This window comes from Alligator mississippiensis, chromosome 1 (assembly GCF_030867095.1).
Source record: "Alligator mississippiensis isolate rAllMis1 chromosome 1, rAllMis1, whole genome shotgun sequence".
NCBI classification, from domain to species: Eukaryota; Metazoa; Chordata; order Crocodylia; family Alligatoridae; genus Alligator; species Alligator mississippiensis.
Window position 1 is genome coordinate 419,631,953 of NC_081824.1, and position 21,252 is coordinate 419,653,204.

Genomic DNA, 21,252 nt, shown 5'->3' on the forward strand with positions numbered 1-21,252 from the left:
CAACTCCTGGATGCTTCTTCAGTATAAATGTTAAGTCATAAATTAAAGCCTGAAGTTCTTTAACTTTTAAATGTCAACTAGAAAAATGAAAAGCATCCACTCTTTATGTAATAAGGAAGAAATTAGTCAACACCAGGGGAAAAATAACTTGCTTGGCATGTTTAATGCACAGTATTAATTTAGCTGGTTGAATCTGGCAGCCGATTGAAGTTACTGTTCTGAGGAGGGTGGTACAGTTTCAGGTTGATACACTGTTCTCCTCCCACAGCCTTCTAGCATGTATATAAACTGTAAGCTCTTCCAAGCTGTTTGCCAGTTCTCTCCTTAGGCTTTCCAGGAGCAATAGAGGACTAAGGATGAAGATCCTTTTTTTATCCATCTTTTCCATTTTTCTGTTATCTGCTTTTGACGGAGCAGACTCTTCTGCTCACTATGACAAGATTTTGTCCCACAGTCGAATAAGGGCACGTGAACAGGGGTAAGTACATGCCTTAACATTCTAAAAGGGGGACTTATTTGCTCCCATATCCATCTAAAATGAGATTTGTGTACACTGCCTACATCTCAATTTTTAAATACATTTATTATGAAATAATCCATATAACTATTTGTAAGGAAACTGTAAAAATAGATTTTCTGAACTATTGGAAAGTTAAAAAAATACTCCTGGAGATAAATAAAATGTAGGTACTTCTGTATCATTAAAGACTGTTATACTTTTATCACAGATATAGTAGGTGATCACATATGTTTAATGTGGACTTTTGACCAGGATAGGTGTACATCTAACACTATTTTCTCTCTAACATTGTTTTCTCTCTCTCTGTCTCTCTCTGTCTAATTCTGTCCTGCTAAAAAGTTTGACTATGTCCCATTTTTTTCTGGTTTGTAAACTCTCAGTGAGAGCCCATGGTAAAACTTCTGTTCCTAGTTTAGTAATACAAGCATGTTGTATGGCATTGCATTCAAAGGCAGTGAATCAAAATCATTCTTCAGAGTGAAGGTAGCTTAATAGTAAAAAATTGTTCTGACAGAGAGAGAGAAAATATTTAAACAGAGCTGTTTTCAGACATGTTGGTGAAATTGATCCTTTTTTTAATTGTACAAAGCTTCTTCCTCTTTCCAAGATGAACTGAATTTTTTAGAATAAAAAATGTTCAAGGTGTTCCTCTTCCTTGAAAGGATATATTCTAGCACTCAGATGGATAAACTACTACACTGTAATAATATACACATTCATGGCAAAATAGTTTTGCTCCTTCAAATGTTCTTTTAAGAAAATCTTTGGGTAGTACATCGCCGTATTATAAAGAAGTTACCTTGTTTGAAATTTCTGACTTTGTTATATGGCAATTTACCCTTTGGTCCCCCATAATTCTTAGCTTGTTTATTTAGGTGCGCTTAGTATTCCAAACAGTGGCAATCAAAACAGCTGATTTAATTACAGAAGCTGTGGTCCCCCCCTTGAATAAAGAAAAAAGTCACCTTTCTACTCCTCCTCCCTATGACCTACAGCCACACAGCTGTGTACAAGATGAAACCTTTAATGAAAAGAGCTTGAAGGTATTCACAGCTCAGTCACAAGTTGATGGTAATTTACTTCAGGAAAAAAAAGTAATGCATAATAAAGCTTGATTTGGCACAGCTAACAGGCTCAATTCATTAGAAAGAGGGGTCTGAGTTGGCATAAAGAAGCAATCGCCTTTCCCTTAAAGGGAGGGCGGTCTTTCCAAGGAACCCTGCAGGGCCACCTCAGGAGCTTGGACTGTGGCTGTCTCAAATCACACCTGCCCTGGGAATTAGAACCAGATGTTTCTCTCTCTCTCTCTCTCTCTTTTTTTTTTTTTTTTTGCTCCTGACCCATAAATATTGTACTAGAAGCTATTTTCAGTCACTCTCTTTCAAATATATATGAAGTCCTTTTCTCTCATCTGAATTGTTTTACTCTCACCAGGCCAAATGTCTGTGCTCTTCAGCAAGTCATGGGAACCAAAAAGAAGTATTTTAGCACTTGCAGAAACTGGTACCAGGGAGCCATCTGTGGCAAGAAAGCGTAAGTGACACCTACTCCTGTTTCATGACCATTTCATGCTTAATAATATAGTCTTACAGAAGCCTCCGAACGTTTGCTTCAAATTACAAATGCCCACTGCCAGCAATAGAAATTCTGCAACTGTTAAGACAGTGTTTAGCAAAGAAATGCAACTTGCTTTACAACCAGTAATTGATTTCAACAACCTACTCAGAGGTAGGTGTTAATAAAGCTGGTGAAATAGAAGCTAGATCTACACAGCAAGACGTGATTGTAGCATATACCAGCTCATGCTAGGGAGTATCAGTAATTAAAGCTGTATAGACACAACTGTGTGGGATTTAGTGTGTACTAGAAATCAGAGTACTAGATCTCCCTGGCACTGGGTATGTATATGGTTGTTAACATTCACTATAGCTCACCCTGACACACCTTCACTGATATTGTTACCGATGCTCATCCCATTAAACCAGGAATATCTAATGTACAGCCCACAGGCTGTATACACCTCATGGAGATGAGTCATTCAGGTCAAGGGGCTTCTTGTTTTAGCTGCCAGTGGCAAAGGAACCTCTGTTTATGCCAGCAGCAGAGTTAACTCTGGCACTGTTTAAGTCCATCATCTTGGCTGCCAGAGGTGCAGATTCAGCACAACTCTGGTAGTCATAGTGATGGGGGTGTTTGATCAGCAGTGGCTTGCTCTGCTTAACTTCTTGACTGCTGGTGTTGACACAGAAGCTCTGACAGCTGCAACAAGAAGGCCTGCAGGCCAGATCCAGAGGTGGGTCATCCAGCCTGTGAAGAGCCCAATAGTTCAAACTCAGCCTGCAGGACCAAATGAGTTTGAGACCCCTGAATTAAACACAGGGATCCTGGTATATATTACAACTGCACCTTCTTTGTGCAATGTAAACATACCCTCAAACTGAAGTTAAGTGACCTGGCCAGTGCTAATATGCAAGATGGGTTGGGGAGACATGGAATTCAGTATTCCCTGGCTCTAGTCGTGTGCCGCCACCATGCCTTTCACTACATGCTATAGGAGGAAAGTAGGACTAGGGCAGTTTCATTGTTGAGGTTGGTATCTTTTTTTGCTTCATAGAGAAACATGTTTCTATAGTTTTTGTTTTAAATATGACCTCAGGATTTCAAAGTAAAATCAGTTGTCTTACTACCCTGTGGTTGGTGAAGATAACAGGACATGATCCATCTCTGACCATGTAGTATTTATGGGGCATAGATACATTCACATGAGGAACTAAGCCAGAACTCTTCCTGACCTGCATTTCTCACTGCTGCTATGTTGACTAGAAGATCCGACAGAACAGTTATTCTTAGAATTAAATAATGACTGTGCTTTGTCACTATCTGTCACCTAAATGGATCAATTAGTAGTTTCACAGCATTTTACCTTTGCTTTAAATGATGAAATACTACTATTTGGATAATGTATTTTCCCATTATGGCAAAAAACATTAAATAATGTATTTGCCAATTAATCATTTCCAGCATTCAGTTACATCTAGATACTATTTTTCGGAAGTACTTACATGAATGAGGAGTCTAAGACTCATTTTGATAATGCCTTAAGGCCTGATCCCTAACCCTAAAGGTGGTTAAACTCATTTGGTTCTTCCCTGCTTGACATGAAAGTTTCACAGGCTCATGTAGTTACCTTCTGCTTCTACCAGCTTTGGCCAAGGCTGAGAAGCTAGATGCCTTGCTTCTTGCCTAAGCCCCATTTTGGATAGTGGAACAAGGCTGAGTGGTGCCTAAGTGCACTGAGCCACTTGATCCAGTAGATGTATTCAGAGCTCGGTTCCTGAACTTAGGGCTGTTTATTTATTTTACATTACGCTGTCATTGGGTAGAATCCAGAAATAATCCTAGTTGTAGATAGTAAATCCAGTTTGCCTCCTTCTCAGCTAATTGCCTACCCACTAGGCTCCAGAGGTATTCCTTGTTTGCTGTTCTTCTGGCCCCATAACATTTGCATCCCTTTCTGTACTGTGGCTCAACTTCACCCAGGAGGGATAGTAGGCTGCTGGGTGTGGCCCTTCTTTGCCAATGAAAGGCAAGGGTGTCAATCCCCCACAAGTGGAATACGAGTTTGGACCTATGTCTCCCAGTTCCTGCACAAGTGCTCTCACCACTAAACTATTACATTGGGAAAGGGGCAGGGGGCAACCTCTACAGAGGCCGGGTTTAAAATAGAGTAAGCCCTGCTCAGTTCTTTCAAAGAACACTTGTAAAGACCTGCCCTCAGGAATGTGTTCAAGACTCTGGATCCCAAGTGGATAGAGGAATTTTCTTTGTAGCCTATATTTAGCTACTTAAGCCCCAAATAGGGCTGGAAATTCAGACACATCACTGCACTTAGTACTTCTTAGGCTAGGAACAGACATTATATTATTCCTGGACAAGTTGTGCCTGTGTTTGTCCCAGAACACAAATTTCACAGGATTGGTGTGTACATGCATCACTTCTTAGTTCAGGTTTAGTGAATAGCCGAAAGCATTTTATTCTGCCACTGGTTATCCTGCGATTGAATGCCAAGATAAACTGTTAGTACTTTGCATCCCATGAACCTTTTTAGAATTAATCTGTGACAATTTAATGGGGATCTGAATGACTGCACTTTGTCTTGAGATAAAATGGTTTGTCATGGAACAGATATAATGTCTGTAGCCTCAGGGTGTGTACAGGTCTTCATTGCACCTGGTCTGTTCACCTGGCTCATTTTAAGCTATGTGAATGTTGATTAGGAGTGGTGTTTACAGAGACATCTGCTAGTCCCAGGAGCTGTATGGAGAAACTGCAGTAAGTAATTCATGGTGGGATTGGGAGGGTGGGGGGGTGCTAGTGGGTCTGGGGAGGGTTGGCATGTTTGGGTGGGGAGGACTAGCAGGTCCACAGGGTGTGTTGGTGGGTCCTTGGGGTGGGTTATCTGACCATGGGTGGCAGATTTGGGAGGCTAAAAATAACTGAGTCTGCGCAGGGGGGCAAAGCACATCCCTGGAGTAAGAAGCTGGGCTTTCCCAGCACTGGGACTACATTGCAAACACATATAGGCATTCAAGAGATTGGACTAGCCCATTCCCAATCTGTTAGCTCACATTCCCAAGTGAATTAACTTAGATTGAGTCCACCATTTTTGCCCAATTTAACCTTCCTGAATGCCTGTACAATTAGGCATTTAGACTGAGCCAGTGCAGGGGCAGGCAAAATATGGCCCGCGGGCCAGATCCAGCCCACAAAGCCATTCTATCCAACTCACAAGGCACCTAAAATATTTAAAAAGTAATATTTATCTGCCCCTGACTGCCTGTCAAAGATGACAGGAGCCAGAGGCAGCAGGAGCCAGGAGCCAGCGGCAGCAGCAACAATGCCCCTTCCCCCCACCCAGAAGCTTCTGCCCTAGCAGAGGCTTCTGGCCTGGGACCCTTGGGCTGTTCCTGCCTTCCTCCATCCAAGAAGGAAATTCAGGTAAGAACGAGAGGAGCAGGGAGGAGGATCACTGGTGCAGCAGGAGTCAGCCTGTCCCAGCCAGCATCACTTAGTTCCCAGCTGGCAACTGCATGGTGCCAGCTAGGGCAGGCTGGCTCCTGCAGCACCATGTGGTTCTGACCCTGCAGCTGGAACCACGTGGTGCTGGAGCAGTGGGCCAGGGGGAGCAGTGGTGGCAGGCATGGAAGAAAGGGAAGCAGCAGGGGAAGGGCAGTGGCAGCAGGCACAGGGGTGGGGAGTGGGGGTAAACGGCAGCAGGAAGGAGCGAAGGGCCCCAGGGGTCAGGGCCAAGGGCAGCAGGAGCCAGCTGGGAACCTTGGGGCTGGATAGGCTCCTGCTGCTTTCTGCAGTTCCAGCGTTGCAGCTGGGAACCATGTGCTGCTGGGAGGTGCCTGGCCAGGCCGGCCAGCTCCATGCCATGAAGCACTGTATGGTTCCCAGCTGCAATGCCAGAACCGCAGAACACAGCAGAGGCCAGTGAAGACCTGCAGTTCCCAGCTGGCTCCTGTGCCACTTCTATCACAGGGACTGTGCACTGGGGGAAGCCCTGTGCTGGAGCTGGCTTCCTTCCCCCAGTTAATGTACAGGTCTCCAAACTGGGAATGGAGGGAGCCCTGTCCCCCTGCTTCCCCACAGAGTCCACTGTGGAGCTTTCCCATGCAATTGTAGGAACTGCAGGGAGTCGGTGCAGAGCCCCCATGATAGAGGCAGCCAGGCAGGCTGTGCTCTTTGCCCTGCACATAGTGCTGGCTGGAGCCGCAGTCCACAGGTGCTGCACCAGGCAGGAGCTCCCTGAGCCTCCCCTGCCCCCCCGTTGCTATCAGCAGTGGGGGCTGTGCACCATGGGGGGAGTCCTCACACCCCACAAACCTCACACACTCACACCCTGCCCTGACATCCCCCACCCACATATGCACACACCCCCAACATACCCTATGCCTCCCCACGCAGCCACATCCCTCATGCAATATAAAAGGGTATGACTATATTTTTAAGTTATTATGCAACTCTTTCTATATGCAGAACACAAGCACAAATCATGACAATTATTTTTTGTAATGAAATCAAAATATGTTCTAGTAGGTGTTTGTTTGTTTTTTTTTTTTCTGGTTCTAAGATGGCAACCCCTCCCCACCCCCAAAGGAGTATTTCTGGGGGGCAAAGGGAGGGAATTCTGGTAGCAAAGGTTGGGGGTTAGGGGGCAGGACTTCTGGTCCCAATATGGCAACCAGGGGGTGGGGGAACTGTCAAAGGGCAGAACTACCCATGCAGCCCTCAACAGCTTGACAAAACTCATTAAGCAGCCCTCCATCAGAAATAATTGCCTGCCCCTGAGCTAACCCTAATTAGGTCAATCTAAATGTAACTTCTGTGCATACCCTTACAAAGGTTAATTCTAAGCAGCTCCCACTTCAGTGTTTTTGCCATTTTGCATCATCCTTCTGAAACATCTTATTCTCCGCAGCCCTAGGTGCTTTTTTCTTTAGTTCTGGACTGCATTATAGAGCCAGATGCTTAAATCTTAATTTGCTGTGGCATCTAATTTGTAGGTGACTAAATCTTCTTGGATTTGGCACTTAAAAGCCTACTTTTACTTGAAAGCTCATGAGATACTCTCATCATTGTCCAAATAGTTTTTTTTAAAGATGAGGTTCATGTAGTAAATCATTTAGGACTTCTTTATAAGGGACACAAAAAAGTTCATTTGGATTAAGGTAAGTAGTTAATTTACTACTGAGATACATTAGCTCAGATTAAGGTAAAATAAATAGTTGCTCCTTATTAACTGCCTCTTATTTCAGAATAAGACTGTCTTATTTGAAATAGGCTAAATCTACTCCAAACTTACTGACCTGGAATAGTCAAGTTGGTATAGCTATAATTTCCATGCAGACAAACCCTTAGGGTATGCCCAGATAAGCAAGAATGTGCAGTATGAGGCACACATGAGGGTATTTGCCACGCTGCTAATTTGCAGCACAGAGGCTTTTTTTGACACTGGGAGATCTTAGTGTCAAAAAAATCTGTGCCTAAAAAAATTGGGGTGGAGCATGTGAAGGCAGCATACACCACCTGAAACTGGAGACTGGCCAGCCAGAGCAAAGCTCAGGATGCTGGCCAGGCTCCATGCACCAGGTCACTGCTGCTGGAGCCATAGGAGGCCCCCAGGACCCAAGGTCAGGCTGCTGGGGCCAGTCCAGGTGCTGGCCCCAGCCTCCCCTACCTCACCCAGGGCAACTTGCTACGTGCCAGAGCATGCATGCATGGACGTTCCACAGGTACAAGTAGTAGTGGCACAACTAAGTGTCACTGCTATTTATCCCTGGGCAAATGCATGTGTGCATTCATCTGGTCATGCCCTTAGAGGTTTTTGGAAAATTCTAATCCTAGACTACAATGAGTGGATAATAGTGGAGCATTTGAACAGGAAGTGACCAAAATCTTAACATTCATTTACATGGTTAGGTTTCAAAATCAATTTTTAAAAAGGAGGATACATACTTTGTTGGTCTCTGTTTTTACATTTGAACCAGGATACATGAATATGGTTAAAAATAATTAATGATCAAAAGGGACTTCAGTAAATGCACATGATTGTCACTAATGCCCTTTTGACTTATGTCTGGGCAACTTTTTTTTCAGATGAACCCCTTTTTTTGCCAAAAAAAGAAGACTGGGGCTAATTCTTCAGCCAAAGACATTTAAAAGTCAATACACTTTATTCAGTATTTTCAAAATTACACATTCTGATTATATTTTTAGTTTTGAAAATGACTGTTTTCTCAATATTTTTCCTAAAATTTTACGTGTTCAAACAAAATTTAAAATTAGAGCAGGTTTAAAATTTAAAAAATTAAAAATGAGATCTGTGAATTTACAATAGTCCAGAAGAGACATGAAGCAAACTTATACTATGGTTGCTACTGGTGCTGGTCAGTGTTGGAAGGTCATGAGACTGTTTTGCATTTCTGAGATTCCTGGAAGACATTCTGTGTCATGACAGAACTCTAGAATGGACCCTTATAAGAAATTATGGGAAAAGACAGAGGAGGAAGAGGTGGAGGAGGTCTCTGGTCTTCTTTATGAGAAAATATTTTCAATATCTTTTAGTGTCATGTGGTTTTGTGAGGTCAATTATGCTATATAATAGTGAAGATATAATTCCAACACATAATCTTGCCTTTCAAATATTCCAGTGATTCTCAGATCAGTTTAGACACCAGGCCTAAGTACAGACAGTCAAAAAGCCCAAGGCTGAATCGATTCAGTCTTTGCATCTTAGTCTAAACTGCAGAGATTAAACTGAGAAACAAATGGACAAACATTCACTTTTGATTCAGGAAATGCAGCCACATACCTGCAGTGGCTGAGGCCAGAAGCTAGGAGGGCACTACAGCATGGTTCTCTGGCATATAGACAGCATGGGTTGTGTGTTTGCTTCCTTTTCCTGCTGTTTCTGAGGTCTCTGGGATTTGCAGTCCAGAATCACAACAGTAGGACTCTGTATGGTTGCTCATCACTTCTTCCTGCTTCCAGGTGCCTCTGGGATTTCTAGTCCACAGTCGCAGCCAGCAGTAAGTTTTTAGTAGGGCAGGGCAGGGCAGCTCTGTATTCAGGGGAAGGGAAGTTTAATCCCCCTCCCTGGCCCCAGACTCCAGCTGGGGTTTGCTAGGAGGGGGGGGGGGGCAGGAGTGGGAAGTCCCTGCCTTCTCCCTCCCACTCCCCAACCCTTTTCTGTGGGAGCAGACAGCACAGCCCAACTCAGGACTGGAAAGCATGCTGGACTGCTGGGGAACTGTGATTTAATTTGAACCAGGAAGGGGTCTGGGACAAAAGTTTCATAAACCATTTTGATCCAAATCAGTTAAGTCTGATACCACATTCAACCAGGTTAATCTTAAACCAGTTTCAGCCCTTTTGAAATTGGGTTGTGTGCACTGAACTTCTGTTCTGTTACAGATTTAAACCAGTTTCTGATTACTTAAATCACTTTATGTCTAACTTCTGTCCCTCACCCAGGTGTGAAGTCTTGGCCTCGCTAAAGCCCTTGGAATAATGCCCATTGACTTCAGCAAGGCCAGGCTTTCATCCTGGGCTTTCTGCTGTTGTAAACTGAGATAAAATTCACTGTTCATATTTCCCCAAGAGGTTCAGATGAGTAGCAACATTATTATGCTCCTAAATGGGCTTATGTTATCTGACTGAACAGGCAGAGATACTGCTTTAAATTTTCAGAAGGTTTCCTAGAAATGTATAATAATAGCTATAATCTATAATGTATAAATACATTAATAATAATTAATCCCATAGATTTTGACAAGGTGAGTCTGCAGAAGGATCATGATCTGGGTCATGGTCTATCTGCTGCTTCTTTGAATGTGCTTAACTCAGTTAGTTATACCTCAGGTTTCAGATTCTCAGAAAACAATGGAGATTAATTTCCAGGACTCAAACTGGTGCCACTGAATTTCTTTGATCATCCCTCTGACTACAAACCAAATTTTTTAGTTTATTTAATGTTCTTTCACCATTGAAGTCTGTCTTTCTCCTCCAGGTGGCATTGCAATACTAACTCTTTCCTTCAGAGTATATTGTGTCAGCAGTCCAGAGTACTTATTCACCTTTTATGTAACGTTTGCCATACTGCTGACTTCTTTGGCATTACACCTCATCCCACAGGAAACACATTAGGGAGAAAGATGTTTCTTTCAAATGATTTAGGCTGAACTTCTTTGGAAGTTTTCAAGGCTTTCTTTATATTCCAAAGGTCATATTCTGACCTGCCCATGTGAGTTTACTTCTTCATAAATGTCATGTTTTAGCAGTACCCTGTCAATGAAAGTCTACTGAGTGTATTAAGATGACATGGACAGTATTCATTACTTTGCTAAGCCATAGTGGTAACATGAGTTATTTTTTATGGCGAGGGACATCATGAAGTGATCAAAGAAATATTCTGAGGCAATAAAGAGATTTTACAGTACTCTAAATAAAGTCCTTGAGGATATTTCGGGCTCACCAAAAATCAGTTTGCACAAAGCTATCACACCTTCTTAATTCTTCTTAATTTTTCATGCACTTTTAGATTAAGTGATGACTAAAAAGTGTATCTAAGAGAAAAAAATGTAACTCAGATTAAGTTTAAATTATAGAAGTATTGGTAATTTGTGATTACAGTATAGCATCTAGTCCTCTCTGGGGATCTCCACCTTGTAATGGTGGAGAGGCTTGCATGTTCCAATGATCCTGAGAGCAAGGCTGTCGGGAGCTTCATGCTCCTGGTAGGGTCACCCATGGTGGCAAGGTCAAGGGGGAGATTCCTGACTAAGAGCAATCCAAGAAGACTTCAATGGCAGACCAGGCAGAAGAAAAGTGTAAGCCCCTTTTCAGCAGCTGTAAAGGCAGATGAAAGCTGCAGCAGATCAAGGGTCTTCAGTTGTCTTGGATTCTATGCCTTGGACTGAGATCCCTATCTGTCAAGGACCGTGCCTCTGTTGGCATGTGACATCAACCTCATGCTGAAAGAAGTCACACACAGGCATCTTCCTTATGGGAATCATATAGTGAGTCTCCTGACTCACTATTAAGGTCCTTGGAAGACAATCTTACTCGATCGCAAGTAATCGTCCATCATCATCAGAGCATCGAGTATAAATTAGCTGGTATTTAGAGTAATTTCATTGTTAGTAGGAGATTTTGTACAATAGTGTATCTAAAATGAAACTGCAGACTTCACAACAATATTTCTTCAGTTTTAGCAATTCCAAAGTTAGCAGTTTTCAGATCTTAAATACTAAGACAGTAAGGGTGGCATTCTGTTTTTTTCTGATCATCTAAGTGGTCATTTCTTGGTCATCTACAGGGTATTTTGACACTTACGCTCCCAGGACAATTTTACTTTTGGAGTCATGCCCCTGTACACATGGACAACTATATGCAGCTACATAGTCACATAGACTGAGCACATACAGTAGCTTCCACAGTACATATATGTGCTCCTTGTAGCTGCATAGTGGACTTAGACATCTGAAAATGGAGGAAATCAAAACCCATATCTGTGGAACTTAGCCTCATCAATGAAGAGGGGCTGTGTGTATGCACCTCTTCTGTTCCTGTTGCTTTGTGTCAGGGGCACTTACCTGAAAAACCAGAAGACCCAGGGTATGGACCCCTCTCATCCAGAGAGGGCTTGAATCTGGGACCCTCTTGCTTCCTAGCCTAGTACACTAACCACCACCCTAGAGGTCAGCTACTTTTCAGTACCTCTCTGATGATCCTTTTGAAGCTGAGCCACTAACACAGTTGTTGAGAAATCAGGATGAAAGGCAACGCAGGGTGGAAGCTGTGGAATGGTGGTTAGCATGCTGTGTGAGGAAGTCAGAAAAACGCAAATTTAAATCATTCCTGGGTGAGGTTGGCCCATGACTCAGGACTTCCAGCTTCCCAAATGAGTACCTGACCCACTCAGCTATTCACAGGGAAAAAAGGAGACTCTTTGTCTCATCTGTATGTGACTGTTTAGCTGTCTACATGAGTTCAGGAATTCCTCATGGCACATAAGTGCCAAAAATGCCCTGAACATGACCACAAAATGGCCAGTTAGATGACCAGGAAAGAATAGAATGCCACATTACATGTTCAGGAGATAGGAAATGATAGCAGGTAAATAGGCTTTCTATCTACTACTATAGTAACACCTTTTCAAAATGACCTCCTGAGCTGAAGGCCCTTTAGAAATAAGGGTCCCATTTGGACCATGGATGTGTTTGTGAATATTAAGCAAAGACAATGAATCATTTACAAAAAAAAGTGTCCTAAGGCTGTTCTGCAGTTGACAATTTGCAGTTTTCAAATCCCCAAGATCCTGCTCTGGTGTCCAGGTATAACCATTGCCAGAATGCCCTGTCCATGAACATTTTATCCTGGGAATACCCCTTATCCAGAAGTATAAGACAGGAGTGGCATTGAGCTGTTTTCTTTGCTTAAGAATTCGGCATTATTACATAGCTATCCATGTATTCATTCAGTCCTGTGAGACCTCATTATGTGCTGAACTGGTAGAGTTATGTTGATGAAACTTCAACTTGGAGTGTAATGTTATTGCAAAGACAGCAGTAGCTACCTATCTTCATATGTTCCGTACATGAAGACTACTGAGCAATCATATCCAACAGTGATTTCAAAAAATGCTGCTGGTTCTAACAACCACTTGGTATAAGATCTATTAGGTTTACCCTCCCCACAGGTCATAATAGCTTTGGATGGCCAGATTTGAATTCCTAGAGGTCCCTCAGAGGAAGCATGCTGTATGTTAAAAGGAGTATGATAAGCCAAGGGTACTTGCATTGTAGTTCTTGGCCAGAAAAGCATTTTCTTTGTCCATTATGTTCTTTGGCTGATGTTCTACTTCGCATTCATTGTATTTGCATCAGACTGTATCTTTTCTCTGCTGAATATGGTGAAAAGAGGAAACCTGTTATTTCTTGTGATATGGCTGTAGCTCAACCCTCTCTTTCCTATCACCAGAAACAAACTGAGATAGCATAAATACACTGAACATTTACCAGATTCCTTTTAGAGCACTTCGTGCCTAGAAAAAAGTACATTTTCTTATAATATGCTGGGAAATACATGGGAAACAGCTAATTGCTGTTCTGCTGTAGAGACTGAACAAGACCCAGCTTCTTTCTGATTACTGCATTTCATCTGTGTATAAGTAAAGTTTTGAAGCCCAATTTTTAACTCTTAAAATTCAACCTTGACTTATACACTGTATTCCCATCCCCTGCAAGCAGCACCAAGCTTGGCACTTAGCTGGTGCAGCCCAGGCAACACCACTTGGAAGGGATGAGGATGCACCAGCCAAGCACCAAGCCTGTTTTTATCTGCTGTGAGTGGTGCTACTCAGTGCCAAGCCAAACCTCATCCCCTGCAAGTGGCACTGCCTGGGCTGCACCAGCTGAGTGCCAAGCCTGGTGCCACTTGCAGGGGATGGGACCACAACAGCCAAGTGCCAAGCCTGCCCTTTCACTGTGAGTGGTGCTGCTGAGTGCTGAGCCCAGCGGTGCCAGCCAAGCTCTGAGCCTGGTGCTGCTTGCAGGGGACGGGGCTGGGCTTAGTGCTCAGCAGCACTGCTCGCAGGCGGATGAAGCTGGGCTCAGCATTTGAATGGCATGGCCCCATCCCCTGTGAGTGGTGCCAGGCTTGGTGCTCGACTGGTGTAGCACAGGCAGGACTGCTTGCAAGGGATGAGGCCACTCCAGTCAAGTACAGAGCCTGGCCCCTTCCCCTTCGAGCAGCACTGTGGCATGTGCCCATCCCCTGGGTACCCAGCCTGCAGTGAGGGCACACAGGGGTTGGTAAAAGTTGACCCCATATTTCTGATTCAAAAAGTAACGTTAACTTAAATATGGGATTTATGACATTCCTTACTTTTTGGATCAGAAAAATGTCAGCTTATACACCATGTCAACCTATACACTATGAAATGAAAATCTAGAGGCATTCAGGGTAGGGGAGGAAAGGGTGAACGGCCTTTCTCTCACGCTTATGTGGCCTGTACAAAGGCCAAAAACTTGTTCAAGTGCACCCTGGAGAGCACAAACTTACCAGATGGGGAGGAGCAGGGAGGACAAAGGTTTGGCATGCTAAAGGGAAGCAAGGTTCACTATTGCTACTTGTCATGGAGGAGGAGAAGGTAAAACCCTGCTCCTTGCCAAATGTCACAATCCAGTCTTATACATGCCAGGTTTGCCTTCTCAGACTTACTTGTTGTGAAATAGTAGTCCAATATATATAGTTGTCTTGCCTTCCAGTAGGAATCTTTTAAAGGGAATTGTCTTAATTGAAAGAGAGGTTATTTTTTAAGAGTGCACAAATCCCTTTTGTTACTGCTAACTTTTACCAGGCTGATTTCCTGGTTGAGATGGACTTAGTGGGTTCAATAAAAGATATCATTCACAAGAATCCTTGCCTCTTTTGTATTTCCTGGACCATCACAGCTATGAGATCATTCCAACAGTACAAATAACTTTTGAAGCTTACTTAGAATAGGCATGTAGAAAACTTAGCAGAAAAAGTTGTATGTTTTAAAATCCTGTTAAAAAGAGAGAGAAGGAAGTTAAACAGCCTACATTCATAGCACAAAATAACTAATACGATATAGGGCATTTGTTCTAATTAAAAGCTCTTTGTTCTTTATCAGCTCAGTCAATTTGCAAGAGATTATGTAGCTAAGAGTCTCACTTGAAACCCCTGCCTGTAATGTTATTTCAGTCTGATCTCATTTCTATGGCTCTTCAAATAGACTTTATACCACAATTCTGCAAATCCAACTTTCAAGTAATTGGAGTAAGCTTTTTAATTTAGCATATTTGTGGTGAATATTTTGTCAGCTCTAATTCATTACCAAAATAACAAAACCACACAAAGCTGCCTCTAGAGAGCTTTCAGCTGAAAACCTGGGACTCAAAACTGAAACCACATATATGTATATCAAAGCCTTCAATGACTTACTATCTAGAACTCCAGAACTGCATGAAAGGAGTGCAAATTAATCCCAGAAAACCCATATGTCTTAAGAACAAAATAATGTAACATTTTGATTGCAACTTATTTCCAGTGATTCACAGCACTTGGGCAGTAACTACTTTGAAAGCTTAGCTGAAGAAAGAGGTTGAAAATTTAAGCTACTGCTTAGACTTCAGTATACTGATATAATTTATTGCATTCTTGATCCTGGACCAACCAAACTCAACTTTGCTATAACTCCACTGACTTTAATGGGGTTGTGATTCCTTACAATAGGACTGAATTTGGTTAAAGATGTCTATTTTCAAGCTTCAATATGATATCAGAAAAACTCAAAGATAAGTCATTTCTAAGACAGCTGGTATAGGTTTGTCAGTTAACTTCTAATTCCTTTTCTTTTCCCTTCATACATAAACTCTTACTCCTGTTGCTTTGTTTCCCTCTGTTAACTCTTTCTTTGGCCTTGTACAAAGTTCCTGCTCTCCCAGGAGAAACTACATGCGCACAAATGTTCAGGCTTTTTCTCCCCGAGTTAAAATGGCTGCTCCAGGAGAAAAACAACCTGGGAAAAACCAGGGTTAAATTATTCCTAGAAGAGTTCCTCCTGGGAGAGCAAATGTCTGTATATACCATGGCTTCTCCCTGAAGAGAACAGTCTTCCATCCTCCTTCTTCCCCCTCTGTCCTTAGAGGAGATGAACAGTTTGTCTCTGGGTGGACTCTGCTGCTCCAGCAGAAAGAAGGACATGCCCTCTTCATAACCCCCACATTGTATGGCAGGGAAACACAGCCTGATCCACATGGTATGAGTCAGCCAGTGAGGGCTGTCATGTGCACTGCTGCCATCCGTTGCTTGGCAGACTAAGGAACCTTGCAAAGTATGCTGAGATGTGTGCATAGGGACCTTCCATGGCTGCACAGTGTTGACACTGCAAGCTTTCCCTTCTTCCTTTGAATGCCTGTACACATGGCTCTGGGTACATTTCTCTACCAGAAGAACAAAGCCAGGAAAATTCTTCTACATTATTTGAATGGGTGTATGCAGCCTTTCATTCATTGCACCAGTCTAGTTTTCCCCTTAAGTGAGACTGCTTCAACTAGTTACTAATGGCATTTTGTCTTCTCCATCCTTCTTGATCTCTCTACTGGTTTTGACATAATCAGCCATTCAATCTTTATTGGCTTCTTTGTCCTTCATTGGCCTTTTTTCTTTAAATTGTCCTCACATGTTTCTTCCCCTGTCTTCCTCAATGTCTCTAAGATCTCCTCATCTTGCTTTCTGTCAGCATTCCTAAAGCTGTTCCTAACTCCACCCTCTGTTTCTATACCCTATTACTGGAAGATTTCATCTACCTTCATGACTAATTTCTGAGAAGTTTGGTCCTCAATTTTTGGTTTTTGCTAAATGCCAGTCCTTTTCTTTTGCATCCACCCCACTGTGTGCTGTGTTTACACGTCTTGTCCATACACTAACAATCCAATCACTCCTGATTACTATGACCTTCTCTTTGGCTTTCTTCAACCCTATCTACTCCACTGAAATTATTACTAGCAAACTTATTTTATTTACTGGTTATTCAAATCACATAATCCCTTTTTGTGTCTTTTCAAAAAATCTATTTTGCTTTCTATACGCATTCCAAACAATCAATTTGGATAGGCTTCAAATTTTAAATGTTTTATACTTAGTGAAGAAATATATTGCAGCAATTAGTAGCCTCTAATCTGATATAAACAGAAAATAGGCTACTGAATCTTAAAACTGGATGATCAGTTACATATAGTAATACAAAATGAGTAGAAATAGACAACATGGAAAAAAAGAGAAAATTAGGTAAAGGTTTATAATGAATGTAACCTTTGTTCTGCTGTGTTTCATTGAGGTTTTTTTTTTTCTGTATTTTATAGAACTGTCTTATATGAATGTTGCCCTGGCTACATGAGGATGGATGGTATGAGAGGATGCCCAGCAGGTACATTCTTAGATTAATCTGATCAGCTCTATATATGAGATATCGAGGATATATATACCAGATTTGCTGTCTGAGTGCCACAGCCTCATTTGATGTCAATTGGAGCTCTATGTTGTCAGCACCATGAGAAAACAGCCCCCAAATATCTAAGACTGAACTCTCAAAATAGAAGAATGACAAGTTAGATGCCATTTTTAAATGCATTTAAAACCCTTCAATTTTGAACATCTGACTATCTGTATGGTTAGTCCTGACAATTTTTTAATCTACTCATGTAGGCAGATTTCCTAGCATCAGAAGTACCAGTCCCACCATGTGAGGAAGCAGGAACTGGTGAAACTGTCTAAGCATTCCTTAGGTATTTTGAGTCCTGTGTCACTTGTTTCACTGCTTCAAGTAGCCAAGCAGAACTATGCAGGGGAGAGAGAATGTGGAGTGACTGGATGTGAAATGGCATCAGAATTAGGGGGTGGGTGAGCATTAGAGGAACATTTGAGGTACAAAAGACTACTTAACTCACTAACCATAAAAAGCAACTTTTCAGTTTTTTCAGAACATAAAGTGGAATAATCCTACCCCTCTGTTATTTGTCATGTTATCTTTTCTGTGAAATGAAATTAGAGCTAAGCCGGTGTTTTTTCCAGCAAATAGCAAGTTCACTTAAAACTATGGGTTCCAGCAGTCCTAAAATTATTCATAAGTTTGAGTTGAATTCACTAAACAGTTTCATCTAGGAGTTAAAAAAAAAAAGAATCTAGGTTCACAAAGTTAGAGGGAGAGCTGTTATCCTCCTTTTTTCAATAGGATGTGAGAGAGACAAATTCAATTCCCTTTTCTCTGGGAGGGGATATGAACCCATGCTACTCATCTCATGCTATAGGCCAGGTGGGAAAGGGGTGCAGGTAATGAGGGTTCTCACTATATTCTCTGTTGATACTCTTCCATTTGGTATAAATAAATCTTTACTAGATCAGGTAGTGTAATCCAGATGTCCAAATTCAAGTGAGTGACTGAACGACAAGGTTGGCATTTTGCTCACTCTCTGGCTCAGCAAAAGTTCAAGCCACCATAGAAGAGCATCGACAGGAGAGACAACAAGCATAATTTACAGTTTCTTCCTTATATGGGCTTGCAAATTTAGTCTTGTACATTTAGCAAATAAATGCCCCAAAAGGAAATGTTTCAACTTGAATGGGACATTTGGCCTGAGGCTGGAGTTCATTTTCATCATTTTTTTCATTCAGCAAATAATTTAAGTCAATTATTCATGTATTCCTAAATGTATATTGCCAATTTTAACTTAATTTGAATAGTTTGTAATTCTTTCTTGAAAAAGTTTTAGATGAAAGAGTTCCATGTCATACATTTTATCATGCAGTTGGAATCATGGCAGTAGATTTGATTCTCAAAGTTTGCCACCATTATTGAAGAATTTGCAATAATCTCTTGTTTATTTCAGTTGCTCCTATTGATCATGTTTATGGTACCCTGGGCATCGTTGGAGCTACCTCCACACAACAGTATTCCGATATGTCAAAGCTGAGAGAAGAAATTGAAGGAAAAGGATCGTTCACATTCTTTGCACCAAGCAATGAAGCTTGGAACCTGTTGGAGCCAGTAACTACATATTTATATATTTATGATTCCTTATTTTAGGATAGCATAAAATTAACCATGAAGCTGTACACCAAATAAGAAGGCATTATGACCGTTCTATATTAATAGAGATTATACATTTAAACACATTTTGTGTATTTGGTATTTAGAGCTGTGTTGGAAGGACATAGATATTTTACATATTTACAGATATTTTTTCCTTAAATTGTAGAAACATTCAACATTTGTGAATAGTACCTGTTTGAGCATGAGCATCGTTATTGTGTTCAAAACAGCACTGAAAATAGTAGAAATACCAGCAAAGGAATATAGTAATTGCTCTGTTTGTTGGTTACTCTGGGGAACTTTTCCTATAATAACAAAATCTAATACTGATTTAATTCAGATCAAATATCTCATACAACTTATTTAGGTGGTGAGCCCTGTTGTCTTTGATCTTAAGCAAATCAAGTTAGGGAATATTTTAGCTAGCCAAAGATTAGTAAGAAAGGAACTGAAATGTTTGCCTAGTCAGAAGAAATATATGTTCAAAACTATATTGAAAGCATATGTTTTGACAAAGATATATAAGTATATATTAACTATATATCTAGTTGATTGGAAGAATGTCCCTAATACGTCTAACTGAATCTTCTTCCTCAGGAAATTCATAAGAATTTGATTGACAACGTAAATATTGAACTGTATAATGCTCTCCATCACCATATGCTAAATAAGCGTATGTTGACAAAGGATCTTAAGAATGGCATGACTGTTGTATCTATGTACAATGACCTGAAACTGCTTATTAACCACTACCCTAATGGGGTAAGTTTGTCATAAGTATCTTGTATACAGTATTTCATATTTTCACTTCCCTTTACTTTAATATTTTTTATGTAAAGAAGAGAGAAGGTCATGGTGGGATTAGTGCTCAACATAGATTCATAGATGTTTGGATTGGAAGGGACCTCAGTAGATCATCAAGTATGAGCCTCTGCCCTGGGCAGGAAAGTTATGGACATATTAGTAATGCTTCTAATGTTACAAATGTTAAAATAAAATCTATTTATAAAGGACATGTTCATACACTGAAAGCTAAATTTTAAAGAAAGGGTTAAGTTACATGGGCTAATTATTATTAGAAAAAGAAAGCAAACTCCAAATTTTCCTTTAAACAGAGGGACCCTTTTGTGACTGAGAGAGACTATTATAATTATACATCTAAATAGATAGATATTCTTTTTAGATGTGTGTCATGTGTCACAAAACACATTTTGATCAAATCCTTTGTTCCAAGGACTGCACGTGAAAGAAGTATTTAATGCCATGAGAGTATCTATTATCTTCATTTTAGAAGGGCCATAGCCAAGTCGCTAGTGTTTTTGTTCTCTTTGATTCATGGAAACTGTTAAATCAACACTTAAAAGATCACAAGCCAAAAGAAACAAACTTTTTTTTATCCATTTAAGGGGAATGGAACATAAATCTAAATAAATGTGATTAGGTAATGGAGTTTGATGATGAGATCAAAGTGACCTGAACATATAGATCTATTATTAGATGTTTTCTAGGTGTTTTCCAAGAGAAAACAAATTCCAACATTTCAAGTATTAAAATTCACCTTCATCTTAACTCAAAAGTAAAGGAAAACATAATAAATACATTGTCACTGTCTAATACTTGCTTTGACTATTATATGAGATACATGCCAAGTGTACTGTCAAATGCGTGTTAACATTTTCTTGCTTGATTCTTTAAACATAGGTTGTTACTGTTAACTGTGCCAGGATCATCCATGGCAATCAGATTGCTACAAATGGCGTTGTTCATGTCATCGACCGTGTCCTGACCCCTGTTGGAAATACTATTCAAGATTACCTGGAAGTTGAGGATGATCTCTCATCCCTTAGAGTGAGTGGGGAAAAATGCTAAAACCCCCCCCACTTCTTTGATATTGTAATCCTCTGTCTCTCTCTCTTATGTTTAGATATAAGAAAGTAGTTACACACTGTGAGGAAAATAAAAGAAATTAAGGACTAGTCCACCAAATAATGCAATGTGAAAGGACAATACATGTTTCCAGTAAGGGCTCAATCCTGTACTTCAGAGGATCTTTTAAGTAATGTCAGTAGGGCAGATTATGTTGTGTGTCTAATTCTTTAAGAACTGTGATATTTAGCCCATGCAAGGAAAAGTTGCAGGACCCAGCCCCACTTGAATAAGATGACATTTACAAACAAGCATGGATGCAATAAAGACAACGCCAATTGGCACTATAGCTTAGCAGATCTTACTGGTCTCAAAAGGCTGACAGACATATGGGAGGGTGATGTGCCAGAGCCACAGCACTGGGCTACTAGGGAATCTACCCAGATCTCTCTTCCTCTTCTGGAGCTGAGGGATTCTTTAGTCCTTTCTTTTCTACTTTCTCTTCCTTCTCTCTTCCATAGAAGAAGAGGAAAGTTAGAAGCAGCAGGGTCCTCTTTGTACAACAAAGAGGTAAGATATAGGAAGAACCTGCCCTTCTGTGTATCCTTGCTTCCCTGCTTTACTAGCAGTAGTGACCAGGGATCCTGGTTTTCTCTGATCTAAAAAAAAAATCCCAATTTTT

General features: G+C 41.1%; 1 protein-coding gene across 15 annotated transcripts in view; it reads left to right on the forward strand.

The window, feature by feature from the left end:
• Positions 1–280: 280 nt before the first annotated feature.
• The window catches only part of POSTN (periostin), a 46,956-nt gene continuing 25,984 nt past the window's right edge, over positions 281–21,252 (forward strand). For 6 of the 15 annotated variants that reach the window (XM_019498282.2, XM_006278349.3, XM_059714041.1 and 3 more), the window contains exons 1-6: positions 282–478; positions 1,955–2,053; positions 16,978–17,042; positions 18,502–18,659; positions 19,302–19,466; positions 20,406–20,552. In XM_019498282.2, the coding sequence (XP_019353827.1) occupies positions 357–478; positions 1,955–2,053; positions 16,978–17,042; positions 18,502–18,659; positions 19,302–19,466; positions 20,406–20,552 (756 nt within the window). In that variant the 5' untranslated portion in view covers positions 282–356. Of the gene's footprint in view, positions 479–1,954; positions 2,054–16,977; positions 17,043–18,501; positions 18,660–19,301; positions 19,467–20,405; positions 20,553–21,252 lie in introns of all 15 variants that reach the window. The other 9 variants (XM_059713907.1, XM_059713940.1, XM_019498279.2 and 6 more) reach the window with 4 other exon arrangements.